The sequence below is a fragment of the Callorhinus ursinus genome, unplaced genomic scaffold, assembly GCF_003265705.2.
Source record: "Callorhinus ursinus isolate GAN/ISIS: 27379988/994484 unplaced genomic scaffold, GSC_fseal_2.0 scaffold4, whole genome shotgun sequence".
Classification (NCBI taxonomy): domain Eukaryota; kingdom Metazoa; phylum Chordata; class Mammalia; order Carnivora; family Otariidae; genus Callorhinus; species Callorhinus ursinus.
The window spans coordinates 143,647,005-143,664,884 of NW_027397066.1; the positions used below are offsets into that span (position 1 = coordinate 143,647,005).

The following is a 17,880-nucleotide window of genomic DNA, read 5'->3' on the forward strand; positions in this document are numbered from 1 at the left end:
TCACCTCCCACCTTACTCAGAACCTTATCAACCTTCTGTTCCCAAAGCTGGCAAATGGAATAGAACACCTGGAAACAATATAGGTACTGATAGGAAGCATACAGTAACATTTAACAAGACACAGGAATGCTTTTAGCAGGGGGACACAGTGAAGAGTTTCAAACATTTCAGAGTATTCAGTAATTGTAGGCAGGATGGAGCAATTCTTCCTAATCCATCCAGTGATCTGGAACAGGGCATTCCTGGTGCTTTGTGTGAAGACGATTTCTTCTTCTCTTCCTCCTCCTTCTGTAGGCTGGGTTTTTGTCTTTCCTTTTTTTACCCCAGTTTCATTGTGATATAACTGACATATAACATTGTATTTGTTTAAGGTGTACAACCTAATGATTTGCTCTGTGTATATATTGCGAAATGATTGTGAGGGCTTCCTTTTTCTTAATTAAAAAAAATTTTTTTTTTAAGTAGGCTCCATGCCCAATGACCCTGAGATTAAGAGTCGCATGCTCTACTGACTGAGCCAGCCAGGTGCCCCTGGGAAGACATCTTAATCCAAAATGTGTAAGTAAGATTTGTTTACTAAGCTGAGTACTACTACCATGATTGAATTTTCTACAGATTAACTTACCTCAACATATGAAATTGGAAATATTCCTATTTTGTCTGCCAGCATTCCTTCGGCCCAGTTTTCATCCACTCTACGGATCACAGTCAGAACATCATCCTGAAGAAACAGCAAACATTAGTCTACTTGATCCCACGTTAAGCTCGTCATTTAATTTTCCTTTTCAGTAAAGGGCCGCCCAAGTTTTAAGAGTACATGAATTAAAATGCTATGACATGTCTTTAAGTACATGAATCCAGTGTTGTCACAAACTAAGTGGCCATTAATCAATCAAACAGTTGGTCCCTTCAGACAGTTGTAAAACTATGTACTCCTATACAGGGGCTCACGCTTTTTACAACTTCAAATGCTACCCATCCCAGGCTCTTGAACTTCTGTTTTAGATTGATTCTCAGGCTCTTCTCATGTTCTCTCTGATAATATACCAAATGCGCATTTAAATGCATATCCTACTGCTTTTCTTTTAAAAAAAAGAAACAGTATTGTGTTTATCTACTTAAAAGTTCTAAAATGTTTTATCAATTCAGTAGATATACTCCTGTGTGCTTCTGGCAGAGAAATTTATGCATAAAATAAGGAAATAATGATGTTTCATTTTGTTATTCATAATTCAGTAAATTAAAATTCCTGAGTGGCACACACACCCTGTAAAGTGGCTTAGAATTACATTTAGGCTCTAAATATGAAAATGATAACACACAGAACATCAACCAAAATTATCTTTCATATAAGAACAGCCTATGCACAAAATTTTTTTTTATGACTTTAAGAAAACTGCTCCCAGGTATTTTTAAAAGCACAGTGAAATACTAAAACTATTTTATCTTTTTACAAAAGGAAATACAAGCCATATTCCTGTGTATCCAGGTCCAAAAAAGAGTTGGCAAACAGACAATCTCATTCTAAATTTACCTTTGCAAATGGAAGGCAATCTTTGTCTGCTTCCTTGTCTTTCACTTCAAAGTCATAAAGTGCTTTGCACTGAGGTGGGGGCTGAGGTAACGGTTTGATAATCTGCACAAAATTGGTGGGGAAAAAGCCATGGATCCCATTGACTTCCCCATGGTACCAATTTTCATCCACTTGTCGCCGCAAAATGATGATGTCACCTTTGCTGAATTTAAGGTCTCCAGGCTCTTTCCCTTCGTAGTTGTACAACGCTTTGGCACAAGGTAACTGAGGTATACCCTTAAGGAAAGAGATGAGTTTTTAATTAAAGGATGGTCCAAAAATGTCTGAAAATTTAACTATTACATTTTTTAGTCAAAATCAACTCAACATAGCATGCAGGTCTCTGGAGTTTAGTGGGTGGGAAAATGAAACCCTTCCTGGAGGAAGTGATGACACATGAGCCAAGTCTTCAAGGATACACAGGAGTTAGCCAGGCAAAGCTGGAGTGGAAGAATAAAAGAGAGAAGTGATGCATTCAAAGCAGAGGAGACAGCAACAGCAAAGACATGAGCATGCTGTGCAAAGGGACTGGAGTTTTATAAAGAATGCAGTGTTCCTGGAGAGCAATTATGGAATATAAAGTGTAGAAGTAGGCAGAAGCTAACTCATGGAGGGTCTTGAATAACATGTAAAGAGGTTCAACTGTTATGTCCATCAGGCAATGACAAGCCCTCACAGGTTTGAAATACAGATGGCCATGGTAAGAAGCAAGGGTCAGGCATTAGAGTAGGAAATGGACAGAATGGGGTCAGGCTGACAGCTATGTGCAAAGCACAGGCCTAAACTACTTGAAAAATTTTTTTACAGCCTAATCTTTCTAATGAAGTAAATAGGAAGCATTACTCATAGTACTGCCCTCTCCCTGGGCTCTTCCATCTCCCCACACCCCCCAAAAATGGATCGAAGTTTTATACCCCAGAGGCAACAGAACTTCATAATATAGTTTTTAAAAATTACTGTGGGGGGGCCTGGGTGGCTCAGTCATTAAGCAGCTGCCTTCGGCTCAGGTCATGATCCCAGGGTCCTGGGATCGAGCCCCGAGTCTGGCTCCCTGCTCCGTGGGAAGCCTGCTTCTCCCTCTCCCACTCCCCCTACTTGTGTTCCCTCTCTTGCTGTGTCTCTCTCTGTCGAAAAAAAAAAAATTGCTTTGGTTTCTAGTCAGAGATTTAGAGCCTGGCCTACTCCTAAGCCAAACTTTTTTTGTTAAATATTTTTGTTTGGCTTAAGAGGAATAGCCAATTCTTGGCTCTCAAAATGCTATTGGCAGTCATCTTGTGTTGGCTTGATTCATGTGATGTTGCGTTTGGTTAATGAGGGCTGCTCGAGAGGCCAATATCCCGAGGAGGCAGGAGCTGAGCCTTCCAGAGGTTGTGACAACCCTCATGTGCCCTCTGACTTTTGGACCCTGCCTTAAGATCTTGCCTATGAAGGCATGACTCCTGTTATCCGGCCATGACCTAATCTTATAAACAATTCTGCTGTGCCCTTTGGTTTCTGCGGAAGGGAAATGTCCATCAGGAACTCTGGTGCCTCACAATCCTGTGAACTTTAGTCATATTCCCTTCAGTGTCCAACTCTGTGGAATGATTCTAATTTTTGTCTACTCTCACAGAGATGCCTCACTGCACGCTCTACTTTATTACCTATTTCTGGAAGTCTGGTTATCATAATATAACAGTATTTCCCAAGATAGGTGTGAGGAAATAACAGTAAATAAACACAGAAACAAATATCACTATGAAAGAGGGCAAGAGTGATTGAGCCAGAGACAGAGAACTGACAAGTACTGTAATAAACCAACTCTTAGAACATAGCTGATGGGACTATGATCAGAGAGTTTCAGGTAAGGGTTGGAAATACAGACTCCAGAAGCCAGAATGCCTGGGTTTGAATCCCAGCTCAGCCACTTACTAGCTGTGTGACCTTGAGAAAGTTAACCTCTGTGTGCCTCAATTTCTTTGTCTGGGTTTTTGTGAGGATTTAGTGAGTTAATGTATGTAAACCACTACAAAAGGCCCAGCAGTTAGGAAGTGCTACATGCATGAACTATTATCATCATCATCACTGCCCAGTATGAAAAGCCTTGCTCACCAGTGAAACACGGCACCTGAAAATGTATTCGTCTCTACGCAGCTGGATGCTTTTCCTTTTGGATGAATTCACATAGCAATTACATTTTTAATACATATTCACTGTATAGCAATGCAAAGAATGTTCCTCCGAGGAAGTACTGGGATTTCGAAATGTGCATTTCTGAAGCACACATTTGTTTTCTAAGTGAAATCCATTCATCTTCTGGTTCAACAGAAGAAATTACAAATTCACTGACATGCACGGTTTAATAGGGGATGGCATTTTAGATGTGGCTGTAGTTCATCTTGACAGGGCTAATGTAAGGCATTGGAAGCCTGCATGAATTAATTGAAAATCCTATTACAAACTCGGTGACAAATAACTCTATTCACCATTATGGGCTGTTCTCTCGATTTTTCCCCCACCTCAATTAGCTCTGTTTGGCCCACTCTGTCCAAATCCATGCCAGCCAAATCCATGCACCAAGATACACATTTAGCACTCTTAGAAACCACTCTGAACTGCTCCTTGAAGAGATCTGTAAAATTCCCCAAAAAACACAGTATGGTTCTTTTGTGACATGCTTATGTGGGAACCTAAGGAATTTATTTCTTCACAGATCACTTCCACACACCAGTGGCCCAATGAACTTATTAACTTTTCCACCAAAGCGAATCTCTTAAGTATTCCTAAAATCACCACACATTCTTGATACAATGAATGGCAAGGATAAAACTTGTAACATTATGGTTAGCCTAGTCACATCTCTGAGACTGCAACCTAAAATTATTAATTCACACTGATTTGCTAAATCTTGACTGCTAAGGCTATTTCAATGATCAATAACCACAGAGAAAGAATCATAAAGCTTATGGCAATCTAATCCACGAGCAGACATTTGTGCATCTGGCTGTGTTTTTCTATGGTGTTCTTTTTCAATTAAATTCTAAGAGGCTAAAAAGCCAGTTTGTGTCAAGTTTCTCAAATGAAGGTTTCCCACATTAAATAAAATGAATTCTACTCTGATTTGAAATCAAGCAAAGTTCAGTGATCTTTTAAAGGCTTATTCCCACACAGACTGCAGATGATTAAGGATAAATGGTCAAACGACTTGGAAGAGCCATAAAAGAATGCATTTTCCTTTTGCAACATCTGAAGGATAAAGCCAAAACAATTGGTTTGATAGCCTCGGACTCCTCTTGTGGGTAAAATACGTCCGGGGCCCACGGAGGCACTGCCTTCTCATTCATCTCCTTAGAAAGGTCTGGGAGTCATGTCATCACCCAGGCCCTTTGCCCTCCGTGCCTTCAGCAGGCTTTCCAAACTGCTGCCTTTCTTCTGTATCCTCTCATCAGGCCAAGGCCCCTGAGGATCTGCAGAGCTTACATTTCACTTGGCTACACATGAAAGGGAGGCTTAAAAGGAGAGAAAGCCAGAGAGAAACTGACTCTGCAGTCTAACCTTGGGTTTGCAGCTGTCATTCATGCTGCCACCTTTATCAAAAACCTTGGCAATTTAGACAGGTGAGCTATTTTAACAATTCTTAATCTGAAATACATTTCAACAAATAGGGACTACTTTGCTCATATAAAAAGGAATAAATATGACAGTTGGCCAGTTTTACTCTTCAAGTAATTTTGCTTCTACATTAGGTATACAGATATTTAATATGACATTAAAATCCTTATGAGACCTGCACACAAATATTTTTGATTAAACACTCTACAGTCCATTTTTGTATCATCAAGTGTATTCCAATATATCTGGCAAAGTACTACTTGATGATGTAGCTGAGATTCTGACGGGTAAATAAAACATTCACTGCCAATTTATTTTATAGACTCTAAATGCCAATGCCCAGATATGCATGCAAGACAGCCTCCTTAAATTCAAATCTCTTCATGCATTTCTTACCGCTCCATAAAGTAAAAAAGATTCAATGACCTACTAAAAAGAGTATCTGGAAGATACTATTGCCGTAGGAACAGCACCACAGTGTGTATAATTTAATAATTCAGTTATATCTAAATGGGCACAAACTATGGCTGATTTCTCCTTGACTTTCAAAAACTTTCCAGAAAGAACTGAAGCACAATGAAATTACAATAATAGGAAGTACTACACACAGAGTAATAAGTAGCAAAATGGGTTCAGAAAAGGATTTTTTAAAATGTCCTTTGTAGGGGTGCCTGGGTGGCTCAGTCAGTTAAGCATCTGCCTTCAGCTCAGGTCATGATCTCAGGGTCCTGAGATGGAGCCCCGCATGGGGGGGGGGGGTTCCTGCTCAGCGGGGAGCCTGCTTCTCCCTCCCCCCCACTGCTCATGGTTTCTCTCGCTATCTCTCCCTCTTTCTCAAATGAATAAATATTTTTAAAAGTAAATAAACTATCCTTTGTACAACAAAATACTTGTTGGCTTTTCCCTACAAAGTGAAAATCTATCAGAATGTACCAATAGTATTTCATAATAATACTGATTTTTTAATAGTTAATAAGTCCTAAGTATTACTCTCAAGATGTCTAGGTTTGATTATTACTCAAATATTATTGGACCATCACTCAAAATATTTCAATTTCAATATAGCAAACATCCAGTATTACAAGTTATTTTTCCAAAGCAGTAGGGACTGAGAATCCCATAATCCCATGATAGCCCATCTTTTATTTGTTCTTTCCTTTAAAATTTATTTGTGGAGAGCACTGTACTGGGGCGTTTTATCTGGTGATCACTTTCTTAAGCTACTATCTGCTCTCCACCCCAAGTTTGTCACATAAAATCTTCTCACCGGACTAACTGAAATCGTATCTACCAGCACTCTGAGGATGGCATTTGTGAATAAACAAAAATGAAGAAATACATGTTTTCTTCATTCACTTTTCTTGTCTTTTTGTCCTTATTTTACTATTTCACTGTCCTCTTGCATGCTCATTTTCTTCAGCTTTCTCCTTAAGTAGACTCTTTGCAGGCTGCCTGTCCTCCTCTACTCCTGACGTGGTTCTGGTTCCAACCTGCCTCAGAGAGTGGGCTGACTGAGGCCAGCTTTGAGCCCTGTGCACCCAGATCCAGCTTACACTCCATACACTCTTACCTGCTCCTTCTCCTCACCCTCGGCTCCTACAACCCAACCCATAAGCCCTTATAGAGTTTCTCTCCTGACTCATGACTAAAGAGCAATCAGCCAGTTATAGCTTTCAGCCTTGTTGTTTTAATGATATTAATGGTTTAGGGGAAGGGTGGAGGGAGGGGAAAAAAAAACCAAACAAAAACCCAAGGTTAAAAGGAGAGGAGACAAAGTAGCAGCTTTCCCTGGGCAGTATTCTCACTGTTACTTAAACAAGTGATAATACATAATCATTTATTTAATCAATACTTAATCAAATGTAAATACAGAATGAAGTAAGTTGAGCTCAGAAGATTATATTCAAACATCCAGAGAGAAAATAAAGAGCACTCTTAAATTTTTTTCTAGGAACTGCAGTATAGAGAATAGATAAATACAACCCCGTGGGGTGGAATCAGGGCCAACCGTGGCTCCCCTCTCCTACTTGCCAGGAGTGCCCACGGGGGCACTCAAGAGCACAGTTTGAAAAGCACTGTTACAGGGACAGAAGTGGACTAAGGCACATGGCTTAGGAAATATCTAGATTTAGGGGATTAAAAAAAAACCCTAAGAATTTGAGAGGTAGAAAGAGAATAAGCAGAATATAACTACAGTAGCAAGAATAATTCCTGCAACATGATCTTATCCATATCACCTATGTCTTTAAAATGTGGAAACAATTCCCAATTACCTCTTCAATCAAATTAATGTCCTAAACCATGGAATTTATGGCCCTCCCTTTGCAATGATTGTTCCACTTCATGTTTTCCACGGTCAGCAAGCAAACCAGTCTGTAGTCGTCACCTCCAACCTCCAAAAGGCCATCCCCTCTGGCTATCGTCTGAACATCTGTATCCCCCCAGATTTCACTGTTGAAATCCTAACCATCAAAGGTGATGGTGTTAGAAGGTGGGGCCCCTGAAAGCTTAGGTTTTATGGGTGGCGCCCTCATGAATGGGATTAGTGCATTTATAAAAGAGAGCTCCCAGAGCTCCCTAGCCACTCTGTCCTGTGAGGCTACAGTGAGCAGGCACCAGCCATGAACCAGGAAGAGGGCCTTCGCCAGAATGCAACCATGCGGGCTCCTTGATCTTGGACTTCCAGCCTCCAGAACTGAGAAATAATTTCTGTTGTTTATAAGCTTCCCAATGTGGCATTTTATTATAGCAGCCCAAATGGACTAAGATACTCCTTCACCAAAATTCTTCAAAAGCAGCCCATCTCTGTCCACCTTCCTACATGGAGAGTCCCCAGCACTTACACATCTTGACAGAGCTACAGTTGATAATTACACTGCATTTATTCCACTTCTATTTTTATTGTATCTAGCATGACTGCTTCTGTTGTTTGGAATCAGATGTAAATAAGGCCAGGACAGATTCTGTTTCCCAGATGTAGGGGCCACTTGTTCTTAAGGACCCAGTGCAGGCACTGCTTCCTTGGGGAAGTCTCCTAACTTTTCCTCCCCCAAATCTGGAGAAAGTGTTGTTCTTGTGCTCCTCCAGCATGTCTTACTCATCCTGTTACTATGGTTTTCATCTCACTCAGTTTACAACCTGTTTCCCCAACCAGACTATAACCTCCTGGAGATCTGGGACGATGTGTTACCCATCTTTAGATCATGAGCACCTACAACCTCAGCGTCTGCGAATAAATTCTTGGTGGATAAATAAATTTAAAAAATGAATTTATCTCTAGGCTGAGGTCTATGATGTGGATGGCTAAGTGTAAAAAATACCGTACCTAAAGGAAAAGCAACTTAAAAGAAAATTCTGTGGATAGTCAGGCTCACCAGCTTAAGTGTATTGCACAGCATATGCACTCACATATTTCTGTGCCTCTGGTACTCCTCACGAATGGCAGACCGTGAGCCCACCCTTGTGAAACTGTCTTCAGTGCCTCCTATGGAACACAGCGTTGGTGGGCGCTTGACACTGAGACATGGGAGGAGCAGGAATACTGAGGAAAGAATTTCATTCCCTGTTTCTGAAGACTGCTGGGAAACCTGGAGCATACGAAGGTGCCACAGAAAAACCTGGGGGGATGTGAATGAGTCTGCTCACTGGTGTCCACTTCAATGAGCCCTGGAAACATGACTAAAAACATGATCCGTTCTAGAAATGGGCAGTTGAGTTGTACTAAGCAAAATGCTGGCATCTGAAAAATGTGAAACAAATTACATAGCAAACAAATATTTTCCTTTCAAACTCATTTGGTGGTTATGAGGAAATAGTCACGTAGTTGATATATAGCTTTTTTTCTTGGCTGGCCTTAAAAAGGGAGTATCCAACTGACAGACAAATCATTAAAGAAAACAAATCTTACTGAATTTCTCTAAGGGAAGACAGCTATTGAGAATGCAGTCACGGAAATAAAATGCAGGAAATTTATGTCACTCATTGCCCTGAATATTAGTTTTCTGTTTCATCACATGTTTAATAATTACAATAGTATTTTTACAAAGAAGAGGAAAAGTTATTGGGAAAATTCTCTGCAGTAACTTGAGCTATCATCTTGGGGACTCATGGCAAGATGAGGGATGTTTCCTGGTAAAAGGTCAAGTTTCTGTCTATTTGAAAAACAGTTTGATTCCTGGCATGAATCTGCCCCTGCCCTTTCCTAAACCTCCCACCTGCCTGTGGGGGCGTGGGACTAGATGGAGAAGAATGACCGTGTATCAGAACTCTGCATGGCCCTTGCCTAATCCTTACAGAAACCCAGAAAGGTAGGGAAAGTCAAAAATACAGAGGCAGAGGGGTGTGTGGGAGCAAGTTTTTAAGATTAAATAGAAAGGTCAGGTAAGGCTTCAATCTAATTCAACGGCCTGGTTTTAGATTTTTTTTTTTGTCCAGTGTTTTCATTAATATCCCAGAGAGAGATGCTCATAAAATTTAGACATGACATTATATATGAAAGATAGTTCATAGTTTCAGAGTTAAAATAACATCGAGATAAATCCACACATACACGGGGAATTAGACAAAAGTGCCAAGGCAATTCAATTCAAGAAAAGAAAGTATTTTTAACAGATGGTTCTTGGGTAATTAAAAGCCCATATGGGGAAAAAATGAGTCTTAACTACTACCTCACATCACACACAAAAATTAATTTGAGATGAATCCCAAAACCAAACGTAAAAGTTAAAACTCAGTTTTCCAGAAGAAAGCACAGGTCATCTTAGTGATTAGGTAGGTTAAAAAAAAAATTTAACCATAAAAATTTATAAATTGGACTTCATCAAAATCAAAAAATTCTGTCCATCAAACGACAAAAAAATAAAAATGCAAGCCACACAAAGGAAAAAATATTTGCAATACATATAACTGACAAAGGATTTTAATCTGCAAATATAAAGAACTTCTATAAATTAACAACAATGCAATTTAAAAACAAGATTTGAAGATATAATTCTTTTTTAAGATTTTATTTATTTATTTGACAGAGACACAGAGAGAGAGGGAACACAAGTAGGGGGAGTGGGGGAGGGAGAAGCAGACTCCCCGCGGAGATGCCGGGCTCGATCCCAGCACCCTGGGATCATGACCTGAGCCAAAGGCAGATGCTTAATGACTGAGCCACCCAGGAGCCCCCAAAGATATAATTCAAAAAGGAAGTTATCACATAGCCATGTAAAGGTATTTAACATCATTAGTCATCAGAGAAATGCAAAATAAAACCACAATGAGATATTCTTTCACAACCATTAAAATGATTAAAATTAAAAACACTGACAACAGGATGCTTAGGTGGCTCAGTTGGTTGAGCATGAGAGACTCTTGGTTTTGGCTCAGGTCATGATCCCATGGGTTGTGCGATTGAGCCCTGTGTCGGGCTCTGAGCTCAGCACCAAGTCTGCTTGGGATTCTCTCTCAACTCTCCTCTTGCCCCTCCTCCCACTCACTCACTCTCTCTCTCTCAAATAAATAAAAAAATCTTAAAAAAATAAAAGAAAGAAAAAGACTGACAACAGAAAATGTCAAAGGTACAGAGCAAATAGAACTCAGATACACTGGTAGTGGAAGGCTAAAAATTTTACAACCACTTTGGAAAACTGACAATTTCTTATCAAGTTATTCATACACCTACTCTATGACCTAACAATTCTAATCCTAGGTATTAACCAAGAAATGAAGACATATGTCCACAAAAAGACCATAACAGAAACTCTCAATGCAGCACTCTTCATAATACCAAAAACTGAAAACCAAATGTCCATCAACAAGAGAATAATGAAATCCTTAGTTATAAAAAAAAATTACTGATACACATGAGTGAAAAAAATCAAAATTAATACTATATAATTACACTTTATATGACTTCCAGAATAAGTAAAACCAATCTACTGTAATAGAAATCAGAACAGTAGTGGTCTCTAGGGGTTGGGGAATGAATGGAAGGGTGCGTGATGAAAATTTCTGAGATTAGAGAGAGATTCATATTTTGAATGGGATGTTGATTATCTAGGTATACAAATGTGTCAAAACATTACACTGTACACTTAAAAACTGCAATTTACATATGTAAATGTTATCTCAATATTAAAATATATAAAAATAAACCAGTAGCAGCACTTAGAAAAAAAAGAAATAACCACATATAACAAATGTGACCATGTATGCACATGGAGGAAAAAATACAAAAGTATCACAGTCAATAACAACTTATGGCAATCAAGAAAATGGCAAAACAAGGGCGCCTGGGTGGCTCAGTTGGTTAAGCGACTGCCTTCGGCTCAGGTCATGATCCTGGAGTCCCGGGATCGAGTCCCGCATCGGGCTTCCTGCTCAGCAGGAAGTCTGCTTCTCCCTCTGACCCTCTTCCCTCTCGTGCTTTCTATCTCTCATTCTCTCTCTCTCTCAAATAAATAAATAAAATCTTTAAAAAAAAAAAGGAAAATGGCAAAACAAGAAATGTGAAGTCCAGAGGTATGGAGATTAGTGCCTAGAAAGATGGCAACTTTTCAAAAAGGAAATTCATCACCAACATACAGAGTATGTGTATGTAATGTAGAGTCTCTGCTATAATCTGACCCGGCACTTAGTACCAGTCAGCGCTCACTAGACATCCAGGTTACATTCTGAATCCCATAAACAAAGTGAACAGATAGTTGCATAGTGCTCCGTGGGGAGTGGCATAGAAGATAAAAGTGTTGGAAAATACGAAGGAAAAGCTGCAGAAAGTGAGATGTAAAGTAAGTATTCAAATACAACGAAATGGTGTTACACAAGAAAAGTAAGTCGCCTTCATATTCACTAAAGGAAAAAATAAAGGCTTAAATTGATGAATGCATTATTTAAGTTGGATAAAAGAATTTCCTGACAGTGAGGGTTGTTAAATATTGCAATGGATTATGATATCTCTTTCACTGGAGACTTAAAAGATAGGATAGTCTCACAAGTTTGGTTCTGCCCAAAGGCAAACGAGCAAAGATTACAACAGGTGATTTCTAGTAATGCTATGATTTCTTTGGCAATCAGACCATTTGAAAGAATAATTTTATTCTTGATGATTTTGTCATTTGTTTCTTTTTTAGGAGTGGAATCTCAAGAATAAAGAAAGTACTAAGGTATGGGACAGTGAGCTGGGAGGGGACATTTGGAAAAACAAAATGAGAATATGAATTAGCTTGTAGAAATCCAATCAAGCCAGCCTCAAAACTCCAAAATCTATCACAACCTGTTGCAATATTATTAACAAAAGTATAGGCAAGCTCAGCTGTGGTCAGGCACACCAGGTCACTTTTATCTCATTATTTTTGTTTATGTCAAAAAGTAAGACATAATATTACTGTGTATTACTGTTACTACTCTCCATAGGAGTGTTCTGCCAGTTAATTAATACGAAGTTTACATAGTGAAGACTGAGTAATTACTGCAGGATGATATCCTCTTACTTTGAAATAAATCTATTACAAGGATATAAAACCAATCCTGTGAAACCCATAGGGTAGAATCAAGATCTTTAAAACATAATTAAGTCTTCATTAAAAGAAAAAAAACCCTATCTATGCATATGCTTTGGAATTTTGGCTTTCAAAAAATTTTAAAGTATTAACTGAATATAGAGACAATCTTATAGTTCTGTCAACAAAGCTCTTTTACCTTTGATTAAGTCTGTTATAAAATGATACTTTAAAAATACCTGTAAATATTCTGCAATACTTAAATGAGTGTTACTAGAAAATGTAAATTGCTTTTGCTATATAATTTCTTATTATAGGACTGCACAAGAAATACTACTGTGAAGAAAAAAATATTTGCAATGGATAATTTTACCAACAGATAATTATTTTAAAACAAGTAGTTTATTGAAGCTCCCCTCTAAAAAAAATTTCAATTTAAGTATATTGATTACTAAAAATATGAAATAAGAGAAACTTAAGGGCAAAGATTTACCAACTAATCCAACACAGAGAAGCCCAAATCCAACTCCTCTATTTTCCCCTAAATAATTAAACAGTAGGATATGAATTAGATATTTTCAACCAAAATGAACCATTATATAAAAATGATATATTGTTTTTTATATTTCTAGGTGATTAAATATATAGCAAAGAGTATAAAAATTAAGTGCAGAGTCCATATGTGTGCATCCAAGACTACTTTCAATAAGCCTTTAATACATACTGCACAAAGATAAAAGATCATTCAAGCTATATTTGTAATAGAAAATTTGAGATAATGAGAAATTGATCATAAGATAGCCATTGGCAACAAATTAAATTATGGTTTTAAAATATCTACTAATATGGGGGCACCTGGGTGCCTCGGTTAAGCATCTGCCTTCGGCTCAGGTCATGATCCCGGGGTCATGGGATCGAGTCCTGCATCAGGCTCTCTGCTCAGCGGGGAGTCTGCTTCTCCCTCTCTGTCTGCCTGCCACACCCGCTGCTTGTGTTTTCTCGCTCTCATTCTCTCTCTCTCTGTCAAATAAATAAATAAAATCTTAAAAAAAATACATCTACTAACACAAAATACTACACCTGTATGTTTTTAAAAAAATTGTTTAACTACATGTTTCTTTGGGTAAAGCAGCTAGTTCTTCATGTGCACCAGGATGCGAGTGACTTGAGGGCAGGGTCTGGATAGCATTCATCTCTGTATCCTGACAGCCCAACACATGGCACAGAATCAGCTCGTTGGATGACTGCTTTCTGGCGGCCTCTTACTTCATTCCATCCTAGAGAAATCTGCCAGATTCATCTTCTTAAAATACAGCTTTTACCAAATCATCTGTCTGATCAACCTTTTTCTAATTCCGTTTCTAGCAAATTTAGTTCAAACCCTTCTCTCTGGCACTTAAGATGCCCACAGTCTGACCCCAAACTATCTTCTCAAATACCTCACACTCCTCTCCAAGAAGTATCCAATATTCTAACCAAACTAGATTCCCTCTAGTTCCCTGAATATGATCCTTTTTTCCCCCAACCTCTGGGACTTTTCTCTACCATTCCCTCCACCCAAAAAGCCACCTTCCCCAGACTGCATGTCCACTTGTGAGAAGTCCATCCAGCCTTCAAGACACAATTCAAACATCATATTTCCCAAGTCCCTCCCTTATTGTCCAACATCAATGTATGTTTTCCTTCTCAGCCTCAGAAGGTTTTGTTTACAAAAACCTTTGTTTGTTCTCTGTTGGCTTTATTGTACCTTTTATCATGTATATTTGAGTACTTTACTAATAATGCTACCAGACTCAAAACACTTTGAGGGCAGGGATGGTCTCTCATCCCTTCTCGGATCACCTGCAGAGCCTAATGTGTCTTATAGATAGTAAACATATTTACTGAAATAAATTAGATCAGTCCCTCCCTCTAGGCAATTCTTCTTCTCCTCAACTACATAATTCTAAGAAAGAGGAGGAAACTTCTCCGCTTCCTATCTTGCACCCTCTATTCAAGTTGGCAGTCTGTGTCTGGTGTTCTACTCTAAGAAATTCTGCTTAGAAAATTAGTAGAGTGGCCCACATGGTAACTGCCTGTATGTACAGTCAAGCAGAGGGTCAGGGCACTGACATGCATGTCTACTTGTATTTTTGTTATTTTATCTGACCTAAGCAAAGAAATCAAAGAAAGAGACTTACATCAAGGCAGTATTTTGCAATGGTGGGCTAAACCCATGCTTTTAATTGCTTGAATGACATCCTTTTCTACAGTCATACTGAAATAACAGAAAGTATATAAAAAATAAATAAAACTACAGCAGTTCTAGAAAATAGGGAAAGTAACCGTTAGCATACCAGAAAATTTTAGGAATTTCTAGAAGAATGAAAGCAAGTGGAAACAGAAAAAAATGTCTGGATTAAACAATATATTGGGCACTGCTAAAGACCAAAATAGTAACCATCCTCTTGAAGTCAAGTACATATCCCAAAACATACAGAAAAAAGATAGAGGTGAAAAATAACCAAAAATTTAGAGATATGAAAGATAGCTCTAAAAGTCTGATACAAGTCTAAAGTGAGAATCATGAAGAAAAAACACATTAATGGGGAGGAGAATAATGAAAGAAATAACAGGAATGGAAGAAAAGTTTCATAAGCTAAAGGCATCCAAGATCTGAGTTTAACAATCTCATCAAATACCAAGCAGGGTTAATAAGGAAAAAAAAATATCGTATTTCGACACATCTCATTACATTGCAACATTCAAAAGACAAGGAAAAGATTCTAAAAGATTTAGGGCAAAAGAGTTTACCATTTCGGAACCCGAATCTGAATTCTTGGCGGCAATATTGGATAAAAGAAAATGAAAGAGCAATGCCTTTGAATTTCTAAGGGAACATGATTTAGAAAAATTTAGCCAGCTAAGCCGTTAAATAAACATGTGTGTGGACAAAAGAAAGATTCCTGAACATACAAAGTCTCAGAAAGTTTATTCCTTGTGTAGTTAAGGAAAAAAAAAGTTCAGAGGCACTTGGATGGCACAGATGGTTAGGCATCCAACTCTTGGTCTCAGCTCAGGTCATGATCTCAGGGTCGTGGGATCAAGCCCCCCATGGGGCTCTACACTCAGCATGGAGTCTGCTTGCAACTCTCTGCCCTCTCCCTCTGCCCCTTCCCTCTTGCTCTCTAAATAAATAAATCTTTAAAAAAAGTTCAAGGAGGTATCTCCTATCCTACCCCCCGAAAAACCACAGAAGATTTATAGAGAGAAGATATGTGATACAAGAAACATGGATGGCTAAATATGATCTAAAAGACATGAAGAAAATGGAAAAGAAATATAAGGAGAATCCATTAGACTTAGAAGTTGGATTCATCCTACTTGCATTGAGGCAGGATATGGTGATACAGGTTATGTTTCCTTTTTAATGGACCCAACCACAGTGCAGTGAATAATGTTTATATAATCACAATACCACAAACAATGTTTTTATGGTGTTTCAATTTATAGAATCAATCTCCAAACATAGAAGAATTAAGCACAGCCACATAATAGAATGTTATAAACTCTGATAATACAAAAAACAAACAAAAATCAAGAGTTAGGGAAGGAGAGATGGGAAGTAGATGGAAGTAATCTCAATTTTATCACTTGGTATCTGAAATTGATATTGTCGAAGGCTAAGAAATCAAGAAAAAGAAATTTATTCTTTGAGGCTGTACATGAAACCAGTAGGAGAACTAAACATCAGAAAACAGTATAAGCCCTTACCTCTGGAAAGCAAGATGAGGGCACGAGAGAAGGGACACTTTAATTTTTTATTTTAGACTCTTCTGTGTGGTTATGTATTTTCTATCATGAACAGGTATAACTTTAAAAATAAGTACATAAGAAAACGGAATGTAGTGTGTAAAATTCTAATGTAGTCAACTGTAAATTTTATTTATCTTGTTTATTAAATATTCAGACATGTAAAGAAGATGGATACTATAAAAGCCCTGTACCCACACCTAACTTGAGAAATAAAGCATTTTAAATGCAATCAAAGCCTCCTATATATTCTTAAGCAACTACAAGTCACCTTTAAACGAAAATGAAAAGAAAAGCTAGGTAGGCCCTAAATGTACATCCCCTACTCCCACTCCCAATTACTCCTATTACTGATTAAGATATTCAGTTGCACTAAATAATTGACTCTGTCACTTTAATGCAATATTAATACAACATCAGTAAAATCCCCACTATCTCCTTTGTTATTCAAATTCTATCTCTTATAAAAATACAGACTTTTTGGTTTGCTGTGCTAATTTTCTTTATGGCTATAAAAAAAGAGCAAATGGATAAAATATGACAAATTGTTGTTTTTTTTTTTAAAAAAAACATAAATTGTCTCCACAATCATACTTCCCCCTTCTGTAAGACCTGGTGATTCAACTAGTCAATGTGATTTCACCTTGAGAGTTTATGTCTAGGAGCTGTGCTCCTGCCATGCTGTAGATCATGGGGCTTGGAGAGTTAAGCATGTTAGCTTTGGAGAAAATAAAAGCATAATACCTTCCTCCCTCAGCTCCAAAGGGGTTAGTTTACTAAACTTGTGAAATACATGTAAGTCACTTGACATGTCACCTTCAAAAATACCTATTTCTCATGCAAACTTAAGAAGTCAGCATATGATCCTCACTACCAGTTATCTTATCATTCATAAGCTGCTTTTAAGTGTATGGGAGGGGTATGAGTTGATAGTATATGAATTCTTAGAACCACAGTCAAAAAAACTTGATTAATCAGAGACAAGATTTTGAAATGTTTAAAATAAAGCCATTTCTCTCTTTCTCATAAAGTGTTTTAGAAACATAAGAGCAGTTCCCACCACCACCAATCTGACTTTAAGGATATAGCATTATACTTCCATTTTAATTTTCCCTGAGTGAGAGAAATGATGACCTAGTGAATGGATTCATACTTGGTGCAAGCCCTATCCTGATTACAAATCAAAATAGTTGCTTTTCAAACTTTATTTTCAAGCTTATAAATCATTTGGTGTTCCTGTTACATGCAATTCTGATTCAGTAGGTCTGGGTAGGGCCAGAGTCTGCATTTCTAACAGCTCCCAGGAGATAGCAAGGGTGCTGTTGCTGGTCCAGGAACCATACTTTGACAGCATGGGAATCAGGATCAGTTACCTTCCCCATCTCCTTGCTTATTATTCTTCTTCCTCAGGTGCCCCAGGATTCAATCTTCTGACAGTTT

The 17,880-nt window shown here is 38.2% G+C and overlaps 1 protein-coding gene across 3 annotated transcripts in view; it reads right to left on the reverse strand.

Moving 5' to 3' along the window:
• SH3RF1 (SH3 domain containing ring finger 1) overlaps window positions 1-17,880 on the reverse strand; it is a 176,767-nt gene that overhangs the window by 63,053 nt on the left and 95,834 nt on the right. For all 3 annotated transcript variants that reach the window (XM_073892481.1, XM_025874436.2, XM_025874437.2), the window contains exons 3-4: window positions 1,535-1,810; window positions 626-721 (exon numbers count right to left, since the gene is read on the reverse strand). In XM_073892481.1, coding sequence (XP_073748582.1) covers window positions 626-721; window positions 1,535-1,810 — 372 coding nt within the window. The remainder of the gene's footprint in view (window positions 1-625; window positions 722-1,534; window positions 1,811-17,880) is intronic.